The sequence below is a fragment of the Cryptomeria japonica genome, chromosome 8, assembly GCF_030272615.1.
Source record: "Cryptomeria japonica chromosome 8, Sugi_1.0, whole genome shotgun sequence".
Lineage (NCBI taxonomy): Eukaryota > Viridiplantae > Streptophyta > Pinopsida > Cupressales > Cupressaceae > Cryptomeria > Cryptomeria japonica.
Window position 1 is genome coordinate 132,366,523 of NC_081412.1, and position 27,900 is coordinate 132,394,422.

The 27,900-nt window shown below is 35.6% G+C and overlaps 1 protein-coding gene across 3 annotated transcripts in view; it reads left to right on the forward strand.

Moving 5' to 3' along the window:
• Positions 1-27,615, forward strand: part of LOC131041630 (uncharacterized) — a 121,867-nt gene extending 94,252 nt beyond the window's left edge. For 2 of the 3 annotated variants that reach the window (XM_057974773.2, XM_057974776.2), the window contains exon 8: positions 27,301-27,615. In XM_057974773.2, the coding sequence (XP_057830756.1) occupies positions 27,301-27,318 (18 nt within the window). In that variant the 3' untranslated portion in view covers positions 27,319-27,615. Of the gene's footprint in view, positions 1-25,108; positions 25,351-27,300 lie in introns of those variants that run through there. The other variant, XM_057974771.2, reaches the window with a different exon arrangement.
• The last annotated feature ends 285 nt before the right edge of the window (positions 27,616-27,900 follow it).

Genomic DNA, 27,900 nt, shown 5'->3' on the forward strand with positions numbered 1-27,900 from the left:
TCAAAACCACTAGTAGTTGCACTCCTCTCTCTCTCTCTCTCTCTGGGTTGCTACCTATTCCCTAAGGGTGGCTCTGTTGCTACCCTGTTGTGAGTTGACTCATTAGCTCTTGCACTCACAGGTGGTCAAAACCACTAGTAGTTGCACTCCGAGCAGTGTCTACTTGGCTATGGAGATCCTGTACCTCGCTTTAAAGGGCATCACATGCCTTCTCATTACTCTAAGCTCGTTTTATAGCCTGGTATCTCATGGACGACAATGTGGAGTTTTGTAATGACTTGGTCTCTTTGGTCTACCTTGGTGTTGAGCTGAGGCTACCACTGCAGTATATCAACCTGAGCCTCACTTACGCTGTTCGGAGCCATGCTACAGGCTCAAACAACTGAACATGTCTACCAGCCAACTAGTGTGGCCGGTAGGCATTGAAGATTTGACCTTGCAATTGGACATCCAAGATTGTGTTTGTAAGTGCCCGATGGATGAAACTTAACCATTGCACAACACGCTCTTCAATCACAAAAGACAGACCAATATCAGTGTCTACATCATATCAAATATACAATATCTATATCTAAGTATCATATGTATATCATATGCACAAGAAATGATAAGCTCACCCAGATCACCACTCTGCTTTTTAGGATCTGCTAGAGGCACTCTACTATTGAAGGCCTGACGTAGTCAAGACAGGTAGATCCAATGAAGGACAACCCAACCTTGCAACTTAACACATAAATCATGCACAACATACCGGTAAGCAGATGCCAAAAACAATAGAAAGAACAACCGGTAACATAACATAACACAAAACCGATAAATAACTTGAATAAACCTTATTACAATCTGAAGAATTACACATGCCACGTGCTGGATTGCAGTCCAGGATACAAATGATGCTTACAACATAATTACAAGATTCACAGATTATCCTCATATCAAATAGGCTTCCGGGAAGAGTCTGCCGGTTCTACCCTAATCCATACCTCAGCCTTCTGACCTACTTGAAGCGGATCAGAATCCCGTTGGGTCTACATCTTCTCTCAATCTCATAACTCTGTCTTCAATCTCCTAACTTCTATCTCCTCAAATGACTCATAATCTTCGATATATACCATCCGCAAAGGATTACAACTCAATCAAGTCGACCCAAAGACCAACCGGTTCATAAAATGTGCAATGGTAACATGTCGGCTCAAATCACTAAGAACGAACACAAAAAGATAACAACGATGCGCGGAGCTCTAGGAATACCGACTAAGGCCCAAAGCAACATCTCCAACAATCCGCAAGTCATGGAGATCAATCACAACCCAATCCAACTTTGCTCAACACACTGCCAGACTAACCGATAAGAACATGTGAACTGGTCCAATACCGAAATCCACATCTCATCGGAAACAAAGCCAAATTCTATGAAACTCGAGCACGACAAAGATCATGAACACAAGGGAATAAACCCAAAACCACAATGCTAAACACTCAAACATGAAGAAATGCCACGATCTCAAGCAACGCCATTGAAAACTGCCCAACCGGTAAGAACGAGACGGGTGCTCCTGGATCAAACTCCTGGGGTTAATTGAAAAGTGAGTCCCATTACTTGATCTGGTTTGGCGATATGTCAGTAGTTACCCTCAACTGTCTTCAATCTCCTAACTTTTATCTCCTCAAATGATTCACAATCTTCGATATATACCGTCTGCAAAGGATTAATACTCAATGAAGTCGACCCAAAGACCAACCGGTTCATGAAATGTGCAACGGTAACATGTCGGCTCAAATCACTAAGAACAAACACAAAAAGATAATAATGATGCACGAAGCTCAAGGAATACCGGCCAAGGCCCAAAGCAACATCTCCAACAATCCGCAAGTCATGGAGATCAATGGCAACCCGATCCAACTTCGCTCAACACACTGTCAGACTAACTAGTAAGAACATGTCAACTTGGCCAATACCGAAATCCACATCTCATCGGAAACAAAGCCAAATTCTATGAAACTCAAGCACGACAAAGATCACGAACACAAGGGAATAAACCCAAAACGACAATGCTAAACACTCAAACATGAAGAAATGCCACGATCTCAAGCAATGCCACTGAAAATTGCCCAACCGGTAAGAACGAGACCGGTGCTCTTGCATCAGACTGTTGGGGTTAATTGAAAAGTGAGTCCCATTACTTGATCTGGTTCGGCAATATGTCAGTAGGTACTTGCAACTGGCTCAGGGGGGTTCGACGATCTGACGACAACTTCCGGTTGCCTCTCCACGACGATGTACCAGTCGAAACTGCGGCCTGCCTTAATTAACAATCTGTTCAAGTCTCCACCCACTAATTGCCTCAAGCTCAAGCTCTAGGATCAACCGTCTACCTGCAAACCTTGCTCCGCCTCACGTTTGGCGATTTGAACAAGTCTACAAGTTGTCTCAATCTTTTCTCCAACCAACCGGTGCATAAAGAACACTTTGTCCAACAATAGGTTCACAAACCAGCTCTGATACCATTTGACGGATGCAAGGCAAGGAGATCCAATGAAGGACAACCCAACCTTGTAGCTTAACACATAAATCATGCACAACATACCGGTAACTAGATGCCAAAAACAAAAGAAAGAGCAACAGGCAACATAATAGAACACATAACCAGTAACATAACAAAACACATAACCGGTAAATAACTTGAATAAATCTTATCACAATCTGAAGAATTACACATGCCACGTGCTGTATCGCTGTCTAGGATACAAATGATGCTTACAACAGAATTACAAGATTCACAGATTATCCTCATATCAAATAGGGTTCCGGGAATAGTCTGCCGGTTCTACCCTAATCCAGACCTCAGCCTTCCGACCTCAGTCTATCTGGATCAAAATCCTGTCGAGTCTACATCTTCTCTCAATGTCATAACTCTGTCTTCAATCTCCTAACTTCTATCTCGTCAAATGATTCACAATCTTCTATATATACCGTCCGCAAAGGATTACAACTCAATCAAGTCGGCCCAAAGACCAACCGGTTCATGAAACATGCAACGGTAACATGTCGACTCAAATCACTAAGAACAAACACAAAAACATAACAACGATGCATAGAGCTCCGAGAATACTGGCTAAGGCCCAAAGTAACATCTCCAACAATCTGCAAGTCACGGGGATCAACCGCAACCTGATCCAACTTCGCTCAACAAACTGCCATACTAATCGGTAAGAACATGTAAACTGGGTCTATACCGGAATCCATGTCTCACCGGAAACAAATCCAAATGCTATGAAACTCGAGCATGACAAAGATCACAAACACAAGGAAATAAACCCTAAACCACACTGCTAAACACTCAAACATGAAGAAATGCCATGATCTCAAGCGATGCCATTGAGAACTGCCCAACCGGTAAGAACTAGATCAGTGCTCCTGCATCAAGGCCCCTGGAGTCTGTATTGGTGCTGAGGGAAGGGCCCTAGTTTGAGGTGGTGCTCTCAAAGTCTTGGTGGCGGTGATGGCACGAGAGGACCTGAAGGAGATGTCACCGTAACAAGACTAACTACATGTCGTCAATGTTTCAGTCTATGGACCTTGTTGCTGATTGTCCTCCTCCTCATCTCTTCCCAACATACCTACATTTCTTGTTGATGCATTTGTAGGGAAAATAGAAGCAACTCCCTTGGTGGCCGACCAATCTAGGAAGCCCTATGTGACTCCAATGTTGTTTATATCTAACTGTGGACATACATTGTTAGTGTCACTGTCAGGAGGACTCTCAGGCGCATCTGTGATTGTAGGTACGAGAGATCTTGCAACCTTTAGCACTTGTTGTTGATCAAATGTAAGTCGACACATTTTTTGGCAAAATCAGAACTTGCCCGAACTAGGGCATACACCAATATTGGTAGCAGGGAACAAGGATATGGTCACGACGGGCAATGAGGAATTGATCATGCTACATCCACACTAAGTGTGTGCTGTTTGCAGACCACACCACCATGTCTTGATACAACTGCCACATCATGATGTTGCCTCTGAGGTGGTCTATGATGACCCTCTAATACGTCAGGTCAACAAATCTCCACTCACCTCACCATTATGGATAGGTGTGAGCTCATGGCATATCAAGAAGAATTGGGCACATGAATCCCATCGACCTCATGCATGTGACGTGTTTGAACATCCACACCTGCATTAGGGTGCATGCAATGATGCTATGGTACCCAATGTGCATGTATCTGCTCAGAACATGATACAAAAGAGTGAGTATAATATGTCTCCATGAGAATATAGTGTTCCGCTCCTCCAATCTCTATAATATAAGGAACGAGGCTCGTTGGTAGATGAGAGCTCGGTCCATCTGTAGCATCTTGATTGGTATTGTAACAATCATGATACGATGGATAAGTGGCACTACTAGCCGTCCCTATCCTAGAGCTTGAAGATAGATGTGTCCAATATCATATATGACTCCATCTGTACACCACTACTGCCTTGCTTGTAGTTCTTGCGTAGATAGGACAAGGTCCATGGGTACTCGCCGACCCCAAATGGGCAGGCGTAAGAGCTGGTGAACATATACAATTGTAATAGTCATCTCCCCTGTTAAGAGATGGAAATACATCTTTTGTGCACCCCATCTCTCCATCAAATCTCTAAGCATAGGTACATAGAACGAGAAATCGGGCATCTCTTATACCCACCAAAGTCTTATTTGATGAAGCCGCTGCATGTGAGTCTCTGCTAGCTCGCTACGACAATTATGCAACAAGCTCAGTTGATGGCCACTAGTATGCTCTCGAAGCTTCGAAAGTCCCCGCACACAAACCAATCTGTCAATGATCTCATCGTACAATTATTCTACAATAACTTGTAAACATGGCTTTATTTCTAGACCATTTAGTTGCACACGCACTTGGAGGATACTAACACATTGTACCTGAAGATGACAAGGCATACTGTAGACTTCGGTGCATAATCGCTTGAAGACAAATGCGGGGAGTCGGGATGCGTGCATGCGTTTAGGATGCATGCGTCTTTTCGAAAACCAAACTACATATAAAATGCACTAAACTCACTCAAAATATGTGAAATAAGGCCTACATTATCCGTATGCTCACCCTGTTGCACTACAAAACACAACTCCTCTATCAAAGTAGGTTGAAGATCTCATCTATGAGGCATTATCACCTTGGTTCTATATAAATCATAGTGAAAATCTCCTTAGTGAATAGTGAAAATGACCCTTCTAAGGGCCCACCCTTTGAGTATATAACCAATTTTGCCCAAACTTTTAGGAAATTTTTTTTGTGTTCTAATTTATTCCTCATCATGCTAGGGGCAAAACAAGAGGGGGCATATACTCGAACTTTAGCAACTTTTTCCTTTTGACTTGTACTAACGACTCTTAGGCGTTCTACTCGTTGAAGTAGTTTCTTCCGTTTTTGGGATGAACCAATTTTGTCTTTCACAATACTTGAATCTTCACAATACACACTGTAATGTTTCCTCGAGCAAGGGGGTCATCATTTGTATTTGCCTAGCCAACCTCTGCGATCTCTACAATATCCTTTTTCTTGGTAATTGATGCATTTAATGTACTTCGTGATGTTTAATGAATATATCATTTTGAGCTACTTTAAAGCACTTGATCTCTTGAAGTAACACTAAAGTGGGAGCAAACTGCAGTGTCCTCTATTCCACCTAGTGTATTTCACACTTTCACATTAAGCTGGTTGGATTAATGACAAGATTTATGATCAATATCTTATCATTATGACATCATGAATCTCAATGATGAAGTAGCGCTAGCCATCTCAAAGCCTCATTTGGGACTATTTTGGGTTGGAATAAATCACAACGCATAGATGTTCGCTTGATGTGCAAACGTCTCGAAAGATTCTCGAATTCAAAGTGGCATATTTCACATTAGTTTATGCTAATGCATGTCCCTTCGCTAGGGTGTGGCCTGAACGGTCATTCCCACTCGTTTTAAGTATCAAAACTCTACTTCCATTTATTTAGGTTCTCTTTCTTTTGGATTCTTTGGCTGTCACTTTCTATAGAAAAGCTTTGTTAAAATTCACACTCAAAGCACTATCATACGAGTATGGCAATAGAGGGTTTGCCTATAATGCTCTTACTCTCTATTATCTTATCTATCTTTAATCTTGCATTATGTTAGCTATCACATCTTTAAATGCATCTATTATCTAGTTGCATTTTGATCAATTTATCTTAGTGTCTTTTGTAATAGGGTTACTCCTTCTTTAAGATGGGTTTGTTTGTATTACGCAATCTTTTTTTACAGCTTATCAAATCTATTTGTCTATTTGGCTGTTCGTGGAGGTGGAAACAACAAAATGCGGGTTTGACTGAGGTAAACCCCTATACAACCCCCAACAAGTTTGCTATCTTAGTGTGTGTAGGTGACAAATAGTTATGGAAGATCGAAATTCTATAAGCGATCATGTGGAGTTGTTGCTTTATGTCCATATAGATGTAGACATGATGCACAAATGTCCACGCGGCGTGCTGGCGTCCGAGGCCATACTTAGAAATGGCAATGCAATAATAGAAAAGGATTGGTTGGCAAAAGTAGGAATTAGCTTAGAAATGCGAGAACTTGTGTACGTTGTACATGAAGAATCAAAAGGGTGTGAATTTGATATTAAAGTAGACTTAAGAAATAAGTTCGAAGAAGAAGAAATTCAGGAAGATGTCAAAATAAACTGATATCTTCATCTTGAATATCAAGCGCACGAGTAGTGGGAAGGTATAGAAAAAATAGAAGATGAAATAATAAAAGAACCTCCCAATTGTAATGTTCATCCAGAGCAACTAAGTTCAACATTTGTGCATGATTATGTCCTAAATATCAACTAGCTAGTAGATCCTTACAATGCTATTTGTTCTTGGGATGACACATTGTCAAATTATTTTGAGAGCAAAACATCTTCGAATGAAGCTGTAAACTTAACATATGCTACACATTACTTTTAAGAAAACTAAGAGATTGTTGGGAAGGTCTTGTAGGCAATGGACCTACAACAATACTTCCCAATGGTATTGTTGTTGTTCAAGATCTAGATATGGGTAGGAATAACAATGCTACAAATGGTTTTATCAATTTAATCTTTTTATTTCTTGATCGATTATGTGGCAAAAGAAATGTAATCAAAGAAGCAACACAGTTTTGTACAATTTAAAAATAAAAAATAAAGGTCTGTTACATCAGTATAATTTGGATTTGGAAAGATATTTATTTGTTGCAATATTACAAAATGATAATGCTGCAAAAAGATATTATCTAAATTCTCTATCATGTAAATGAAAGCCATTTTGTGGATAATCCTTATTTATTGAAGATTCACAATATTACAATGTGAAATGGATTATTTCATTTCCCATTACAATATTATGATTATTTAGGTCACTTGAAGCACAAAATAAGAGTGTAGAACTATTTGCTAGACTCTTGAAAATCTCTAACTTGGAGTCCTACTTCAAATGTCTAATAATGAGGTATATCCGGGGATAAATAGACCTAGACATAAGCTTTAACCTCATTGTAATAGATTTAGAGTTTAAATCGTCTCATACAATGCTGACACAAATCACAACTATTGCAAACGTTGAGTAGATAATGCTTGCATATTATGGATTTCCTCTATAGAGAACCAATGAAGGAATTTCCAAATTTCCCCAAGGATCTTTATGTCCTTTGACCTTGGTCATGTATTGTTGGTGTTCGTTGCAATTTAGCACCTCCCACCCTTGAGTTATACTCTTGATTAAAACAATATATAGAAGTTTATTTTACATTTAAAGAGTTGATTAATCTTTATAAATTTTTAGTGACGACAATGTTGGAGAATCTGGGGTTTTTAATTCACACCACTCTAGTTTATTTTGGTAGTAGTTGTAATGGATAATAATAGGGTCGATAAGTTTAACTATGTAAACAAGGAATTGAACCTATTTCACAAGCATCAGATTACAAGGAGAATGAACTCAATATATTCAACCTCAACCCTATTAGGAAGAGGGTTGAATGTAGATTCAGTTACACTCCTTTTGATTGAGTTGAAATGTAATTTGAATGCTAGATCTAAGGGCAAATGATGGAAAATTGGCATAAAGTAGTATAAACACTAAGTTACAGATGCAATATGCACACAAAGAAAAGGATTTGAGGTGAGGGAATAAAGAGGTGCCTGTTCCCAAAAACTTGGCCTGAAAGTATAGGATCATGGAGCTTGGGGCGACCCTATCCTCCATATGTTGGATGTGGACAAAGAGGAAACTTTTAGAATTAGAATCCTGCCTAGAACATATACGAGAAGCCATGATAATTGTGTCTAGGACCAGGTCGCTTGGGGTGACCTGATCCTCAACTTTTCACTCTCCAAAAGTTGGATCTAGTTGTCTCTGTCTACTCTATTGCATTCCATAATTGTGGCTCTTGAACTTGTCATCTCGAAAGAAAAAGAGAGGAAATGGTGTTGTTGAAAGTGGTTTGCTTAAGTCAAACCTTGAGTTTGGAACTAATCCTTGACTTGAATTGAAATGTAATTGGAAAAGCTTCTATTTAAATGATTGATTGAATTGATTATACCTTCAATTGATGAACAATGTCCTTAGGATAAGTCCTGCATGTGTTTATGCAATGACATGATAAATCACATAAAATCCATCATGAAATCATAATTGAAACATAATTGAAGATGCGTTGATGTAGTTTGTTGCTACTTGAGTCATATATGGTCTCGAAGTGTCGCTCTTGAATTGGAATGATAGCATATTGATGTGATAAGAGTGCGATGCGTTGAAATGACTTGAGTTGGATGCTTCATATAGGGACTTGGAAAAAAAAAACACCCTTAGGCTAACTTAGAATTACTATATTTTTGCACGAATCTATATTTGACTAATATAGGTCCACCTTATCATCCTTTCAAAGTTTGGAAAAAAGAGAGAAGGATTGAGATGCTTGGGGCATTCGAGTCTCGACAATTTTAGCTAGAATTTTTCAGGATGCGAGATAGTAGGATGCTAATGCCAGAAATATATTTATATGAAAATATATAATGTTTAGATGGGGTAATTGTGTGTTGAGATTTGAAATGGGATAGGATTTATAATTGAGGGCCCAAACAATAAAGTGTTGTTCTATTAAAGTGGAATGCTTCATAAATTTGAATTAAATACTATCTAATTATAATAAAGGTCCTATAATGCATAGTGGAATGAGAAATTCTAAAATGAGCGCTAGGAGAGTGTGAGATTGAGCACCCTAATTAAAGGTGTATATTTTATGACAATGCATTTAGCCCCAACTCTGGCAGAGTATGATTTTACGGTCGTAGTCACGATAAAATAGAAATGAGGAGATAAAGCATCTGAGAGCAAGAAAAGCTAGGGATAGGAGAATACTAAATCTGAGGAATGCTCAAGCGCCCAAACTTAGGATCCTATCAATCCATACAAGTAACGTTCAAATATGCACAAAAGAAAAAAACAGTTAGTACTTAAAACAAAATTTCGAAGTCAACTAGTTGAAAGAAACCTCGATAATCAAAATGTCTCAACTTCAAATATCATTCTTGATATCTTATTGCAAGAGCACATTTGGACTTATGGAAAGAACAATGACTAACACCAATTGAAATGAGAAGGAAACATGATCCAATGCTAGCAAAGTGTGTTATGTTATGGGCTCACGAGAGATGGAGATAGGAACATGGGTTCCACGGGATAGAAAATTGTGTTATGCTAGGTTATCCATGAAAAACCTCACATTGTACGAGATAATAAATTGTGTTATGTTTGTGTGATCCGTGTGAAAAATAAGAGTCAAAATATTGTAGCATGCTATGTTATGCTAGTCAACTCGTTCTAAAATATTATGCAAATTAAATAAGGAGAGTCTATGATAGTAAACTCAATTCTATAAATTGAGTAAGGAGAGTGTTATGATAGTTAGCTCAATCTTATAAATTGAATAAGGAGAGTGTTATGACAATCAACTCAATCCTATAAATTGAATAAGGAGAGTGTTATGACAGTCAACTCAATCTCGTTATATAATGCAAATGGAAAAAGAATAACCAAACACTTGTAAGGAAACCCTATAACATTGATTTGAAACTAAAAAAACAAGGAGGCATTGTATATGCCCCCGCTGAAGACGTCAACATAACATTATGTTGATATCTTAAGAAAGAAAGGACAAGGATAAACACCTTTAATCACCAAGGATATATCCTCTAAGCAACAATGGACATAAATCCAAGCTAAAGAGACATAACTCTTACAAGGAGAAGATAGCAGTAAAAAAGATATCTTACAACCAATGCAAAGAGGTCCTTTTGAGGAATGAGATCTTCAACTAAAGATATGTATCTCCGAAAAATGAAGATCTTTAATAAAGATGACATCTTCAAGAGGGAAGGAGACGAAGAATGAACACCATCCCTATTGCTAGGAAAATTGGATTTTTATACACTTTGAAGAAATTATGCATATAAGACAAACCATTTTATGTAAATAATGTCCTAACCAAGGGACATACATGTACTTGTGTGAAAGATAATTCTATGCTAGAAAGGACATCTAATTATGGAAGATGCAACTGAACAAAGGAAAAGTGAATCCTTAGAAAGTAGAATGATAGGAGAAACTATTCTTTTCCCCCAAGCATGGAGACAAGAATAAATATGCTACTATTGTTGCCTACCGAGTATGATTGCATTTGAAATTGTACCACTATGAATGACAATGAGCCCCCAATAGATAAGCTTCCAATGTCACATAGCAAGGACCAACATAATAGGTCATTAATGTCATTTAGAATCGTCATGGTAAAGATGCCACTCATTGTTATTTGTTACTTGAATGTTACCATTATGAATGAGTTGTTGAGTTTGACAATACAAAGCTTGAGAATCATTAGTGGAGTGGTCATAGAGTTGAAAATAAGCAGATAAAGGAAGATTTTGAAGATCTGTCTACGTTTTCTTCTCCATTTGAGCGAAAGAGGAGTAATCAAGTTGTCTTGAAGATCAGACAAAACACTATCTTCTTGCAATGAAAAATTGAAGTAAGAAGACATGGATGAGTAGATAATGGGAGAGGGGATGTTGACAAAGAAGAAGGTTGGAAACCTAGACCTTCCTTCGAACAATGTGATGCAGATTTTTTAGGAGCCTCAATACTTTGTTTTACACATCCTACATCATGTCCATTGTATCTATGTGTAGAATTATGTATAGTTGTGGAACTGTCTAGAGGAGAGGGCTTACTCTTAGATGGGATTGGGTTGAAATTCAAATAACCCCAATCAGTATCCAAACATGTGTTAGGATTTTGTGTCTCATATTTACGCATTCTATTTTTGCTACTAAGGGAGGGTATGAAGTCTAAATAACCCCTATCAGCCTCGAAGAGTTCCTCATTAGGAACATCTTTAGTAGGAGATGGTGTAAATGTTTGTATTGGAGAAAATATTGAAGAGGTAGAAGAAGATTGAGATTTTATTTGCATTTGCAATTTTTTATTTGCCTCTTAAGTAATCTCATCATTGTTATAGATGAACTTGATATTTCAATGAAGATTAGAAGGAACCGCTTGCATAGCGTGAATCTCATATTTAGGCATTTTATTTTTGCTACAAAGAGAGGGTGTGAAGTCTAAACAACCCCCTTCAACCTCCAAGAGTTCGTCTTTAGGAACATCTTTAGTAGGAGATGGTGTATATGTTTGTATTGGAGAAAATATTGAAGAGGTTGAAAAAGATTGAGATTTTATTTGCATTTGCAAATTTTTATTAGCCTCTTAAGTAATATCATCATTGTTATAGATGAACTTGATATTGTGATGAAGATTAGAAGGAATCGCTTGCATAGCATGAATCCATGTCTACCTAGAAGAAGGTTATATGTGAGAGTATCATGCATGGTATCACTAGTTATAGGTGAAACAACGAGAATTTCCTTAATAGGCATGGTGTTTGTACCTAATGATGGTTTACCAACATTATCAAAGCCACAAATTGATGAGGGCAAAACCCAAAACATAGAAAACACAACAAAAGAGACACCAAACATTTGTATTTTTATTCCTAGAAAACTATTTGCAATACATGCAATTACATATAGGAGAAATAAATCCTCACAAGCTTCAACACATTATAGCTTACAAATGTTTTTGGAAAACCCTTTCCAACAATCACAAATTATCCAACCCAAAACTCACTCTCCAAAAACTAACTCTAGAAATGACCCACCAGTTTCCTAAATAGCCTTTTTCTCGTTTGGAGCCAAAATTACAATTTAGAAATATAAATTTGGTGGTCTGGCACCAAAACATACAATTTGAATTTCAAAATTGAGCCGAATTTGAAAACTGAAAACTTTCCGAAAAATTGCCCAACTTTCGATAGCCATAACGTTTGATCTGGGAATCGGATTGATGCACCGTTTGAATCGTCAGAAAGCTCTCTCAGTTAAGAATATGCAAAAAACTTTCTCTACCAAATCTCACCATTTTCGAGGTTGTTTGAGGCCTTTTAATGCCTCAAATCTTACTTGGAAGATTTTTTTTCGGTTTTTTGGGAAACTAAAGCTGAAATTACTTTCAAATCGTAAATGATTTTAACCCGATTCTTTCACCAAAGTGCTTATTAGTCCATTCTTAAGCTTCCTGCAAAAATTGGGCTCCATACACTTTTAAATAAAAACTTTCTAAAAATATCAAGTTGGCTAGAAAAAAGAGTTGGTCAACTTTGAAAGTCGGAATGTCTTATTTGTGCAAATGGGTATCCATTATTACAAAAATATTAAAAGAAAACTAACTAAAGAGAAATTTTTTTGGGTGATGCAGGATTGCCCTTACACCACTGGATGCTCCTGCATCAAACATCCAGGGTAGTTTGAGAAGTGAGACCGTCACGTCTCAGTTGGTTGAATAATACCCAAATGGTCAACCTATGCCTTGGACAACCATGCAGAATCTTCCACAAGTCTTCCCCTCCATTTCACCATATATTCCTCATTCTACCCATTCCTGGTACTCCTTCCCACACGACTATCCAAAATTACTTCGATCTCCTTCTCTGAAGTAGGTGCATGGATTTTACATTGTTCTATTGCTGGCTACTCCTCTATGCAACCTTCATGATATTCTGTTAAGTCTGCAATGTTGAACACAATGGAAATATTAATTCCATCCAACAACTCTACCTCATATGCAATCCCTGAATCATGCTTCTTGAAAATTTTACAGGGACCAAACTTCTTTATCTTTAGCTTATTTTATGTTCTCACTGGGAACCTTTTTTTCCTCAAATGGACCATCACCTCGTCACCAATATGGAACTCCTTATGCCTTCTTTTCTGATCTACCTTCGCCTTATACTTAAGATTCATATTGTTAATGTGCTTCTTCCCCTCTTCATGTATATTCTTGATGTGTTTTGCAAAGTCTTCGACTTCAACATGTGTATGCTTTTCCTGGTCCATCTTCCTCAATTCTGGAGCAATCCTTGGACTGAACAATTGGCTTCCCTTGACCATCATGTCATCTTGGATAATGAAATCCAATCATCTTGTCCTGTCCAATGTAACAGGCTCCTTACATGCTTTCTAAGCGTTTGCAAAATCAGGGTCCTTGAGATACAATGTCTTGGGTTCATTGAACCTGACCACCTTAAACTACATTTCTGTCAATCATTTTCTCAACAATTCTCGAACTTGTCTATTCAACCCTTCATTTTCTACCAGAGTCATTCTCTAGGCTGCCTTATTTGGAAAACTAGCTCCGAGCATCAAGTCAATTTGATTACTGATCTTTCTTACTAGTGGCAAACCCTCAGGTACATTATTAAACACAATATCTTTGAACTTATTCAGTGAGCTTGAAACTTCTACATGCACTTCTTTACTGTCTTCTCTATCTAGTCTTGGACTTAAGGGATAACACATGCATTCGTGTTTCATGCCTTCCAAAAATTCTTTCCTATCAACAACACACATTCTAGCAGTACTAGATGCCTTTCTTTCACCTCCTTCAGGGGCTTCAAGTTATGGGGAACTCTATCCTTCATTAGGGTATAGGTATTAGCATGGACATCGTGTACAACACGCCTATCAAACTGCCATGACCTCCCTAACAACATGTGACATGCATCCATGGGTATGATATCACATAGTACCTCATCCCAATAATTGCCAATCTTGAATTTCACCAGGCACTGCTCATTGACCAACACTTTGTGGTCCTTCCACAACTAGACAATCCGACATGGCTTTGGATGTCTTTCTCTCTTCAGCGTCAACTTTGTGACAATCTCTTCGAACACCAGATTATCAGTGCTTCCACTGTCAATTATCACATCACAACACTTATCTTCGCATTTGCATCTGGTACGTAACAAACTCTTCCTCCGATCTAGTTCTTTCTCCTCATTTATCAGGGTTCCCCAAGCCACTAGGGCTTCTCCCCTTTTAAGCATCATCAAAATGTTTAGATTGGGTTTCTTCGTCTGCATGTACAACTCGTGCATGGCCTTCATTTCTTCTATGTCTCTTTCCTCCGTGTTGTGGACATTCATAGGCTCTATGCCCTTCTTCACCACACTGGAAGCAAGTTCCTCTGAAACAACCTCTCTTGGATCCTTGTCTGGGTCTTCCTCTTCCTCTTTTTCTCTATTGACCATTGTTCTGATCATGGGGGCAATAGAAATTATCACCCTTCTGATTTCGGTCGATGGTCACATCATCAATTTCCTTCTAATCCTCACTTCGACTTCCAAAGGATCTTCCATCACCTCTTCGACCTTGACCTTTCCCTCTTTGCTTCCCTTCAAACCTCTTATTAAGTTTCTCTTCCACCTTCAATGCAAATTGATACACTTCTTCAATATTGGTCATTCTGACTAGGCTCATCTCTTCTTGAATATTTGGCCTCAACCCATTAAGGTAACGAGTGACTTTGTTGTTGTTGGCCTCTGCATGGCTTGTTCTGATGATCATTTTCTAAAATTCCTCTGTATACTCTTTCACAGACTTGCTACCTTGCTTCAACCTTTGCAATTTCTTCAACAGGTCCAACTCGTAGTCCATATGAATGAACTGCTTCTTCAGCTTCTTCGCCATTCGATCCCATCTGGTGATCGTTTCCTTTGCTCTCTGATTTCTATCTAGCTGAACCTCTTTCCACCGAATACTGGCATGACCCTTCTGCGTTGACTTTGCAAACTTGACCCGATCTGGCTCATGTATCTCCTCATACTCGAAATACTCCTCCATCTCATTAAGCTAGTCAACTAGCTCTTCATGGTTTAGAATTTCAGAATAATTGGCAACTGCAATTTCGGGTCTCTTCCCGAGCTGGGAAATGGCCCTTAACAATTGAGCCTGATTTAATCTATTGCTTCTTGTACTTCTTCAAATGCATCTTGAACCTCTTCTTCGTCTTTACTTTATCCTCTCTTCGGATTAAACCCTCTTCTCAGCTCTTCTTGCAACACATCAATCTATCTCTGGAGGGCTGTAAAACCTTTGTCTGCCAAAGCATTTCATTCACTAGCATTTCTGCTATGGGCATTTCTACCACCACGCATCACTTCTAGAGGCATCTTGACCACGAGCGCATAATCACAAGTCCTAGTGCGAATTGCCTCACATTCGATGATCTGTCCACACACTCAGGAACAACCCGCTTTGATAGCACTTGATGAGGGCAGAACCTGAGACACAAGAAACACAGCAAAAGAGACACAAAAGATTTGTATTCTTATTACCTGAAAACTAAGTGCAATACATGCAATTACATATAGGAGAAATAAATCCTCATAGGCTGCAACAGATTACAACTTACAATTTTTTTTGGAAAACCCTTTCCCATAATCATAAATTATCCAACCCATAACTCCCTTTCCAAAAACTAAGTCCAGAAGTGACCACTAGTTTTCTAAATAACCTTTTGTCGGTTTGGAGCCAAAATTACAATTTAGAAATTAAAATTTGGCAGTCTGGCGCCAAAACATACAATTTAAATTTCAAAATTGAGCCAAATTTGAAAACAAGAAACTTTTTGAAAAATTGCCCAACTTTCGGCAACCATAACTTTTGATTCAGGAATCGGATTGACACACCATTTGAATTGTCTAAAAAAGTCTCTGAGTGAAGAATATGCAATGAATCTTGTCTACCACTTGTTGGCATTTTTGTGGCCATTTGAGGCCATTTAATGCCTCAAATTTGACTTGGAAGATTTTATTTTTATTTTTCGGGAAACTAAAACTTGAATAACTTTCAAACTGTAAATGATTTTAACCTGATTCTTTCACCAAAGTTCTTATTTTTCCATTCTCAAGCTTCCCGCAAAATTTGAGCTCCATCGACCTTTAGATAAAAACTTTCTAAAAATATGTGGTTGGCTAGAAAAAGCAGTTGGTCAATTCTGAAAGTTGGAATCTCTTATATGTCCAAATGTGTATCCACAAATGGAAAAAACATTCAAATAAAACTAACTAAACCATTGTCAACTAGAGTTTGTCTTATGGCATTACCATTAATAAGGACAACAATCGTGAGAGGATCACATTAATTCTCAACTTTAATAGGAGGCAATTCATATTGATAGAACACATTGTTAGGTTAAGGATTTTGCTTATTGTTGTACGTGTGAGCTACCACATAGTAATCGAGTTGATGACTCACTCCACCTTTAATAACATTCATTGGTTTTTATTTTGGTTGAGGGACATTTTGACAAAGATGGAGAACAACTTTAGGCTTCTTAACAACATGAATGCCATAGATTTGTTCTTGGTTTGGTTCCTTATTCATTATAGCTTCATTTTTTGGAAACATAGCATTGGAAACATTATCATGAAGGAAAATGCCCTGATTCTCTTGCTCCGAGGTATCCTCATGAGTAAGACAAACTTTAGGGGAAAGACAAACATAACTCGTTAATGCTTCATACCTAGAGGGAAGGTTATTTAAATCAGAAGAATGTATGGTATCATTAGGAAGGATAACTTGAATATCATCCTCTTGCACCAAATGATCCTCATGAATGAGGTACATTCTATTAGAAGGATGAACATCATTCATCAAAGCTTCATCCTTGGGAGGGAAATATTTGAAAGAGGTGTTTATATCCTCTTCTTGCACGAAAGTGCCCACATGGGTTGGACCAATTTTGTGAGAAGATAAATAATAGCTATGGATGAAAGGAACATATAAGTTATCATCATATGCATGAAAGAGAACTTCATGAATATCCTGAATAAAACTTGAAATTGAACTAGAAAATTAAGATAACAATTTCAGCCTAATCAGGTGATCAAGCAAGATACTCATTTTCCATACTAATCAATATAGATGTAACCAACACAATGTTTACTCAATGTATGCAATGAAGTCAAATTCGAAATCAAAAGATATGCAAGTGTAATAAGAGTTGGGTTCACCAAAATGTATTGGTTGGAAATAGGGTTCACAAGTTTAACTATGCAAACTAGAAATTAAATCTATTTCACAACAATCATATTAAAAGTTGAATGAACTCAATAAATTCAATCTCAGTTTTTTAGGTATATAATTGTTGAATGCAGATTGAGATACACTCTTTTTGATTGAGTTGAAAATGTAATTGAAAGGATGCAATTTGAATGATAGCATAAAATAGCATTAACAGTAAGTTACAGATGCAACATGCAAACATGGAGTTGGATTTATTGTGAGGGAACAAAGAGGAACCTATGCTTGAAAACCTGGCCCAAAAGTATAGGATTGGGGATCTTGGGGTAACCGTATCCTCCAATTGTCGAATGCGGGCAAATAAGAAACTTTTAGAGTTAGAATGTTTTCTAGTATCTATGCTAGAACCCGAAATAATGGCGCCCGGGACAAGGTTGCTTGGGGCGATCCGGTCCTCCACTTTGCGCTCCTGCAAAAGCTGGATTTGGTTGTCTCGGTCTACTCTGCCTAATTATTTAATTTTGGCTCTTGAACCTTTCACTAGAACACAAAAAGAGAGGAAATTGTGTTGTTGTTATGGGTTTTTCTAAGTCTAACTTTGGGTTTGGAATTAATGCTTGAATTGGAAATGTTTGACTAAATTGGAAATACCTTCAATTGATGAAGCAATGTCTTTGGGATAACTCCTTCGTGTGTTAACGTAATAACATGATAAATCACATAACATCCATCATGAAATCATAATTGAAACATAATTGAAGATGCCTTGATGTAGTCTGTTGCTCCTCGAATCAAATCTACTCTTGAATTGGAATGATAACATTATGATGAGATATGAATGTGATGTTTTGAAATGAATTGAGGGGTGTTTTATATAGGTATTCCATAATAAAATGACCTTTAGGCCGACTTAGATTTTCTTTTTTTGCACGGAGCTAGATTTGAATAGGATATGACCACCCTAGTGTCTTCTCAAAATATTAGACTGAGATGGTTGGGGCGTCTCGATCTTGACAATTTCAACCCGACTTTTTAGTGATGTGAGATAATAGGATTCTAATGCGAAAAATAGATTTATATGAAAACATATAATGTTTAAATGGGGGAAACATGTCTTGAGATTTGAAATGAGGCAAGATTTATAATAAATTGGGATAATAAAAGATAATGAGCACACCTAGAATCAAGGGCCCAAATGATAAAGTCTTGATGTGTCAAAGTGGAATAGGACTCATAATATCGTCTTAAATATTAATTAATTACAATAAAGGTCATTTAATGCATAAAGAAATGAGAAATACTAAAATGAGTGCTAGGATAGTGTGAAATTGGACAGCCTAAGGAAAGTGTACAATTTATGACACTACAATAATATATGAAACTAGGAGGTTAAATTGGTAAGTATTATTTGTAACATAATATCTCCATGATGGTTTGTATATTTTCAAAGGATTTTTGTTAATCATAAATAGGGTTTTCTTTTTACTACATTTGTTTCCATGAGTGTACTATTGGATTCTATGAATGTGACAAAAGTCTAATGCATTGCAAGTCTTGTAATGGTCTCTCTCATATTATACATGGATTATGTAGTTGTGTGATGGATTGTTAGGTGTTGGTTCCCAAATCAACAGATTTGAAAACCCTAAGAGTGTGCTAGGTTCTATGATTAGGTTTGCCTACTGACTTGGGCAACAAACAAGATTTTTCTAAAAGAAGATATCTTCTACTCTTTGGGCTTTGCAAGACATTGGCGGCTTTACCTTACATTTAACAGATTTATAACTTCAATTCAAATCCTTATTTCAATTTCACTTAGTACAACACGTATACTTGAAGTGAATACCTAATACCTTGCTAGTTTTACTTCTACTATATCTTCTTGAACAAATAAAGGAAATTTAACTTTCGAATAAAATTGTTTTATAATAATAATGACCAGTGCCTTATCCGGGGCTACAAAGTTATTCAATCTAGTTTCCGAATATTATTCAAAGTTATTTGGCATCAAAGTGTTTATAAACATGCAAAAATGTGATATTGTAAGATTCTTCTTTTTAATCCGATTACTTCCTTCTAAACTGTTGTAATTTAACCAAATGGAGTTTTAATTCTGCATGATAGAATCCAATCAATTAAATTGCACAAAACAGTAATAGCTGCTTTGATAAATCAAAATTACCCTTAGTAGTTTGATTTAAACATGTAAGAAATTTTTTTTGGAGACAATCACACAATATTCTATCTTCAAGATCAACAAACAATTGAGCCAGAAACTTCCAGATCCTTGTATTATATTTTGCCATTGAAATGAGGTACACAATTTGTGCAGTATTCTCTTATATTTTCTATATGCTTTTTTTTATTTGTATCCTCATTTTTGCCGGTCTTGGTTTCTCCCTTATATACAAAATGGGAAAAGCAACAAGATTCAGACCGCTACAAAGTACCTTTTAATAGCTAATTTTATGTAACTAAAAACATTTGAAATCTTGCATTAGCAAGTGCAACAACATAGAAGAAAGTGAAACTTGATGTTAGAAATACGTAGAGTCGATGAATGCAAGTAGCTTGTTGTCATGATTATACGAGTAGCAACCTGTGACCCTTGGGTCTGGCAAGGTTCTAGTTTCATTTGGAGGACCTTTACATTCATCGACTGTCATCCTATGTCCTTAATTCTTTGGATCCTTCAGATGTGTGGATTCCCACTGGCATACTTCATAATCACTGCGCCACTGATAATTTAGTATGATGGGCATGTTTGTTAAGTGATCCTTCCATTTTTTATCTGTTAAAGTTCGTACCTTTGCAACAAATCTAACATAACCAACATCTAGATTAATAGTCATGTCATGAAACAAATTAAAGCACTGAATGCTAGTATCTTTCTCCTCCTTCATATGCATAGTAATTTTTTACACCATCTGGTTGAAATCACTCTTCCAATCATTGAAATCCCTAAGTGTCTATCCTTGTTTGTGATGAGAGGAATAGTCCAATGCTGAAATGCATGGGGGGAATCAATCTTAGCCTTCTCTTTTTGTTCTTCAGTGGTGACATTCTTGAGTTCTTCAATGATTGTGTGTACTATTCTTTCAGTGTCCTTTATCTTAGGAGAAACATCAGGATTTCTTTGAGTCACTCTGCACAAAGTAACCAAGGCTGGTTGCCTCCTCTTTGATAGACTTTCCAATTTAGGCTTGTCCTCTTTGAATTATCATTTTTAACAAAGCCTCATAGCTTTTGTACACTTCTTCCAATTTTTCAATTACAAGCTTAACCCTGTGTGATAGAATTTGCTCAAAAGTATTAAGGATATGCTGTGGTACTCTCTGTAAGACTTCTTGATTGGTTGCCCTCATGTCCTAAATCTCCTTTTCATATGTTTTCTTTTCCTCACCCCATTCTTTACAGTCTTTTGTTCTGTCTATCGACTCGGAGGGGGAGAACAATTTCCTTAATTTGATTATCAGGGTGTTTTTTTCCCTTTTCCTTTAACATAGTGTTTTCAACACACAATCTATTTATTTCATCATTCATGTCCTTATGTCCTACTTCCAATTTAGCTATTTTTTCTTGCATATGCTTTATTGCATGTCTGGTGAACATTGGAGAATGCATAGTGAAAGTGGTTCCCTCTAATGGAGAGGTATCTTTAATAGTTTTCAAAATTGTCGTCCCTTGTGTCTCCTTCACCAAATCTACTAATTTTTGTTTATTGGTGCTTTCAGAGCTCACCCATGCAGCTAATACTTCAGTCTTGGGGCTATACCCCATACCACTCACTCCTTCATCTGAACCAAATTATGCTATTAACAAGGGATCTTCCTGTTGTCTGACTTGATCTGATAAAAACATCCGTTTTACAACCATTCCAGGAATAATCAACACATTGCTTTTTAGGATAGCTTCCTTGGCTTCTTAAGGAGTGATATGCACATCATCAAATCATACCTCGTTAAAATTTTGAGCAATGACTTCATCATGCTTAGACTCCTCTATACCCATGAGATTCGTTTACTTCCTTTCTTCAAATTCCTTCATTTTTATTTTTCAACCAAAAATCTTAAACTTCGGGGAATGAATGAATTTATCATCATCTAGGAATCTCATAGACATTGCTATTATCTCATCAACAATGTTTATGGGCTTAGCTCCTTCTGCCATTTGGGACTCATAACCATGTGTCTCTTCGTCATATCTTGGTGGATTGACCTGTGTTTGGTCTGTTGCTTCATCACCTCTCAGGGCCGTTAACACACTAGCAACTTTATTTTTGTCACTCTCCCCATAAGGGACGAGGGGGTTTGGATCTTTCACCTTTTTTTTTTGGTAGGGGGAAGAAGAGACATCTCCTATGTGGATTTGTCATTAGAAACATCATGAATAATAAGTCCTTGGGGTTTTTTTAATGGGACTGTTGCTTGCTTTCGTGGAGATCTTCCACCTGTTGACTTACCATATATTCTTTCAAAGCCGTTCAAACACAACTCAATTCTTTTCAATTCATTAACTTCTTCACCAAGGAAAGTAGGATAATTCTTCTTCTTTTCTTCTATTCTTTCCACAATGTGCCATTTTTTCCTCCTTTGTATGATCTCTCCAAGCGATGTGCAATTTCTAATAAGATCCTCTTCTATCGGTACCTCATGTGAAATTGACTTAACAACATAATCAATGTGATTCACAGGATCGTATATTATTTCCTTGCCAAACTTTAACAAATAATTGGGTTCGATGTAATCCTGCACCTTTTCTAACGTATCAGAGCTAATGGAAAAACCTATAAATGTGATATGGCGAGGCATGAATGTCCCCTTTCTGCTTGGTGTAATCACTTCTTTCTCTAGCCACAACATTTGCCATACGAATTCCAGGAACGAAAGTGCACTTGATACAAACATGGACAATAAATGAGGTGTTTGGGGGCATCCATATACCCGAATGATGGTATTTTCACCCATATAAAACCAGTATGCAAAATTATGAGTATGACCCTTTTCAGGGTCACAGGCCAATGACCTCAATACGCTTCTTATATCAAGTGGTAATCTCTCAACTAGATGATTAAAAATACTGAAGATAGTGACAACAAAAGAATCACAGAAAACCTTGTAGTCTACATCCTTGCATCTTCTATCCCATATGTAACACCAGAATTGCACTGGTAGCCTGTTTCCCTTCTCATCAATTAACCCCAGTTTTAGCCTTTAAGGAAAAGCTTGCTTGTTTTGAAACATGATCAAATAACACATGGAATAATGGCGAAAATTATTGCTCTTCTTCTCCTTCTAGACCAATAACTGTTCATGTATCTTCCTTTCAATCTTAGAGGCGAAATTGAATTCAAGGTTCACCTCAGAATTCAGAATTATGTATCCTCATCGCCATGTACATTAGTGACACATGCATCTTAGCCTTGTCATCTTCTCCCAGTATCCGACACACGACAAAGTAAGTTTTCTAGAAGTATCCAATGGAATCTTCAACCAGGAAGGGCTCACTACTTTGTTTTATTAGAGGCTTATTGTTAATGACCCTTCTCCTGTAGGATGGGAGTTCATCCTTCTTGAACGTCTTGTGCAACCTGTTATAGTCCAACTCAAACTGCTCAAGGTTGACTTTAGTTAGGGCTTGTTTATTGAGCATAAAGTAGTCAACAATGACAAATTTTGTAATCACCAGTAGAGGGTTTCCATTTGGCATCCTGACCGTTCTAGTAACAGTGTGGTAGTTGTCTACCAAAAGCTGAATCAACTTAGTATCCACAAAAACATTTGACACGATCAACTTTGCAACATCATAATTCCAGGGATTCGACACAAGAATTTTTCCATCCTTATTCTTATAAAAATACCAAAACAAGTCCTCCCTGAAATAGGAATTAAAGCATCTCGACAACCCTCCATTTTATCTTTAAACATATTCTTGGCTCCTGTGTCTGCGGAGTTAGGCAATGCATCAAACAATGACTTATGTAGAGGCCTTTTAGCCGAGTTTACTACCCTACGTTTGTTTTCTGAACCCTCGTCATGTTTAGAGCTTTCTTCCTCCCCAATATCTCCTTTTCTCCTAGGCATTTTTATTTGTGTTCCTTACTGGAAATTCAAACACTTCTGCAAATATAGTAGCTTGAGGAGGCAATCGAGTACTGGTGATTATCGTGCACAATTCTGGCCCTTTTTTTTCTTCTTTTCACAGAGTTCAACCCGCACAATTCTTAAGCTTGGAATGAAAATTTTGAGCAGAAAATCAACTATTAATGGTGACCTTTGGGGTCTTTTGTGCATTTAATTCCTTTGTGCCATCCACAGCTTCGCCACCCTTTTTAAAATAAGGCTGGCTTCACTATGAACTTGCCTCGACTCACTGTTTTCGCTGTATCGCAAATATGCTTTATTAATTTGGTTTTACTACTACAAAATAGCGACAACACTTATCGCTATATCACTATACCTCCTTTTCTTTTATTTCAGGTCCTCACGATATGGCGAAACTAATTAACACCGTTATCGCTTCATCGCAATATAATTTCTTGTTATTTATGTCCTTGCAATATAGCGATATTTTATTGAGTTATTGTTGTATCATACTGTTCTAAAGTCCTTAGTTTTCTTTGCTAGCGAAATAGCTACATACTTTACAAGCTATTTTTCTTTATCGCCATTTCACAACCTGCCCAACATAATAAGCCGCGGGACCCGCGAAATGGCGATGTTGTCAACCCACGGTGCAACCTTAGTGGCTGTTTCTCAGACTATTTAATATGGCGGGGTATGAGTCTCGCGAAATAGCAAAATCCATACAAACTTTTATTTCCTTCTTTGCTGTTTCGCAAAATGCTCAGATTAATGAGATTCGGGTTTGGTGAAACAATGACACTTAATGTGCCTTATGTCCCTTTTCATTGTTTCGCTGAGTGCGTAGTATAACATAACATTAGTCTTGCGAAATAGCGATATTTAACTTATTTTGTTCCCCTTTTCGCTATTTCGCAAGATGCTTAATAAAATAGAGATATGATCTTGCGAAATGGAGATAATTGTGGATTTTGATTCATAGTGGCTCTCTAAGATGATAAATGGGTATTTTTAGAAAAATGGAGTGGGTTATCAAGGTATTAGCTAACGAATAAGGATTTCATTGAGAACACTATTTTTGTATAAGGTTTGCTTATATCTCAAAATATTTTTACATTTTGCACTGGGATTTTAGGCTAAAAAACACAATGAATTATCTACAATCATGGAACTCAACTTGTGCATAGATATAATTGTATTATGCTTAGGACACTAATGGGAAAATAATTTAAGACATCATAATTATTTGGAAATTTTTGTAGGTTCGAACATTAGGGACATGCTTTATTATTAGTTCCTGTAAAATGTAGGAATATAATTGCATTCATCCAATTCTATTTTTCAATTAGTTCAACCAATCAATATTTAGAATTAAATTTTTTGAGTTTTGTGTTAAAAATATCTAGTTCATATGTACATAATTATAATATATATTTATTTTCTGATTCATAAATGAAATTTTCACTTGTTGTAAGTATGTAATGCATTTAAAAAATAGGTACAAAACTTTTTCTTTCCGTTTAAAGGAGTCTCGTTTACCGCAGATTGGAAAGGGTGACCGTGTGGCGTTCTCCACGATATACATGAAACGAGAATAATATTGTCTACGCCTAATCACTACTGTTAAGTTTTAGGGCATTGAATTTCAAAGGAAATGGAATGATTTATTTGTTCTCTTTGTAGTGGGAAAAGACAATAAGTGTGACAAGTCGTAATTTTTTTGGCTAGTACTTCATGCATAGTATGGAAGTCAGGTGTCACATGTGATTATGATATGATTTCAGTGTTAAAGTAAATAAATACATTGAAAAATGACTTGAATTTTTAAATATATTATTTATATAATGTATAACGTTTGAGTTAAAATATATGACTTGTTTTTATCATGAATATAGCCATTAATATTAACTGGTTATATATATATATATATATATATATATATATATATATTGTTTATGTCTAAATAAAAAATATTAATTTTTAAAATCTAATTAACTATCTAATAGCATCTTTAAGTATTAATGCTAATTTATGACGACAATTATATATATATATATATAATTGTCGTCATAAATTAGCATTAATACTTAAAGATGCTATTAGATAGTTAATTAGATTTTAAAAATTAATATTTTTTATTTAGACATAAACTATATATATATATATATATATATATATATATATATATATATATATATATATATATATATATATATATATATATATATATATATATATATAATTGTCGTCATAAATTAGCATTAATACTTAAAGATGCTATTAGATAGTTAATTAGATTTTAAAAATTAATATTTTTTATTTAGACATAAACAATCTTCTTATTCATTAAAGATTTATTTTATTTTCATTTAGAATTTTTAAAAATTATTTAAGAATTTTAATACATATGTTTTATTTGGTAAAGAGTTATTTTAACTAAATAAAAATTTTCTTAAGTAAATAAAATATTTTTTTAAGTGAATAAAATAACTACAAATAAAAAAAATCTTGAGTAAATAATATAATTAAATTAAAATTATTTTTCAAAAGTTGTAAAATAAAATAAAATAAATTGAACTAGAGTAAATAAAAGAAAATATTATAAATTAAAACAAAATTTAATAAAAGAAAATAATTGTTTGTTAACATTTTATAAATTTATTAATTTGATTGCCAAGCTAATTGACATAATAATATAAGAAAATAAATTTCACTTGAAAAATTTAACTTTGACTCATTCTACTAGTAAACCTAACTTTGACTCATTCTAAACTATGAAATCTTACAACTCTAAAACTTATTTATGTTTATATGTATAAACTAATTTTTTTTTTCAAATGTATCCTTAAGGCACAACAATATATTAACACACACTAATTAACATTAGAACAAAGCGTTCACAATAACTAATAATCTCTTTCTTTTGAAGCAAATTAACATTATACCGAATGCTTTTCTATTTTCTACTCTAAACTAACCACACTAATGACAATAAGCAAATTAACATCATACCAAATTTTTTTCTATTTTCTACTCTAAACTAACCACAATATTGGTAGGAACTTGATGCATTGCGTGTCTTGTTGATATCATGTATTTGACATATGTAATTTCCCAATTGAATATTCATATGTTGTGACTTTTTTTCCCTATTTAATATATAATTTAAGTGAACATTTCTTTGTGTAAGTAATCCATTCAAAGAGAGTCTTAATCAATTAAAATTCATATAAATTCATTTGAGTACCACTTAGTTGTTTAAATATTAAACATAATGTTATAAATTTTTATTTAATTTTATTTTGTTTTGAGAAAACTACTTTGATGTAAAACTATTAAATATTGAAGTGCAAGTAATAATATAATATTTAACAACATTAGAGTGCTATATAAATTATTGATTTAATGTTATTTTATTTGACCACATCGTTGTGTAACTAGTTAATTCAAAGATATTCTTAATTATTTTTAGATTATATAAGTTCATTTAAATACCATATAATTTTCCTTAATCTTAGACATGATATTATAATGTAAACTAATGAATTATTGGTTTTTTAATTTGAAAGTGATCTCATTTTTGAAATAAACAGTTAACTTATACCAATTAGATGTTACCATCCTGAGGGGTTTTTGGTATAAAGTAGAGGAAATATTGAAGATACTTGCATTTATATTTTCATTTTAAGTCAAAAATTGTTTATAAACAAATTTTGAGTTGGATTTGAACTTGCAGAAGGAGAAAGTACGCTAGGTTGGGTGGTTGAGTCTCACAACTATCAACCATGATCATGTTCAGAGTCTAATTTTTTCCATTATCTTGAAAGTGTTCGAAGATACATCACACATGATGATTGTACGATTATCATCTCATATATAAATGAGTTATTATAGTCATTGACTATGCCATTATATGTGTTTTTCATTAAGTCAAATGTTGTTTAGATGATATATACTTGTTCATCTATGAATCATCAAATGTAGTGTAATACTTTCCATCATGATTATTTAAATCATGTTTGATAATTTATTGAAACATTTTATCTCATCTATGTGTGTGTTTGCTATATTTGTTGTTTTAAATGTGTTTTGTTATTTAATTTGTTGGCACCTTTTTATAGTGCTAATTTGATTTCTAATTTTAATTATTAATTTGATTAGATGAAATTTCTAAACTAGTTCTTCTATGCTATAATTGCTTTTATTGAATTTATTTGATTCTAACTTGATTAGTTGTCTTCTAGTTTCTTAGTATAGTTTTTAAGTTAATTTTATTTTAATAGATAACTACAATAAAACAATTGTTTATGTTTAATATTTTATTATTATTTTATGA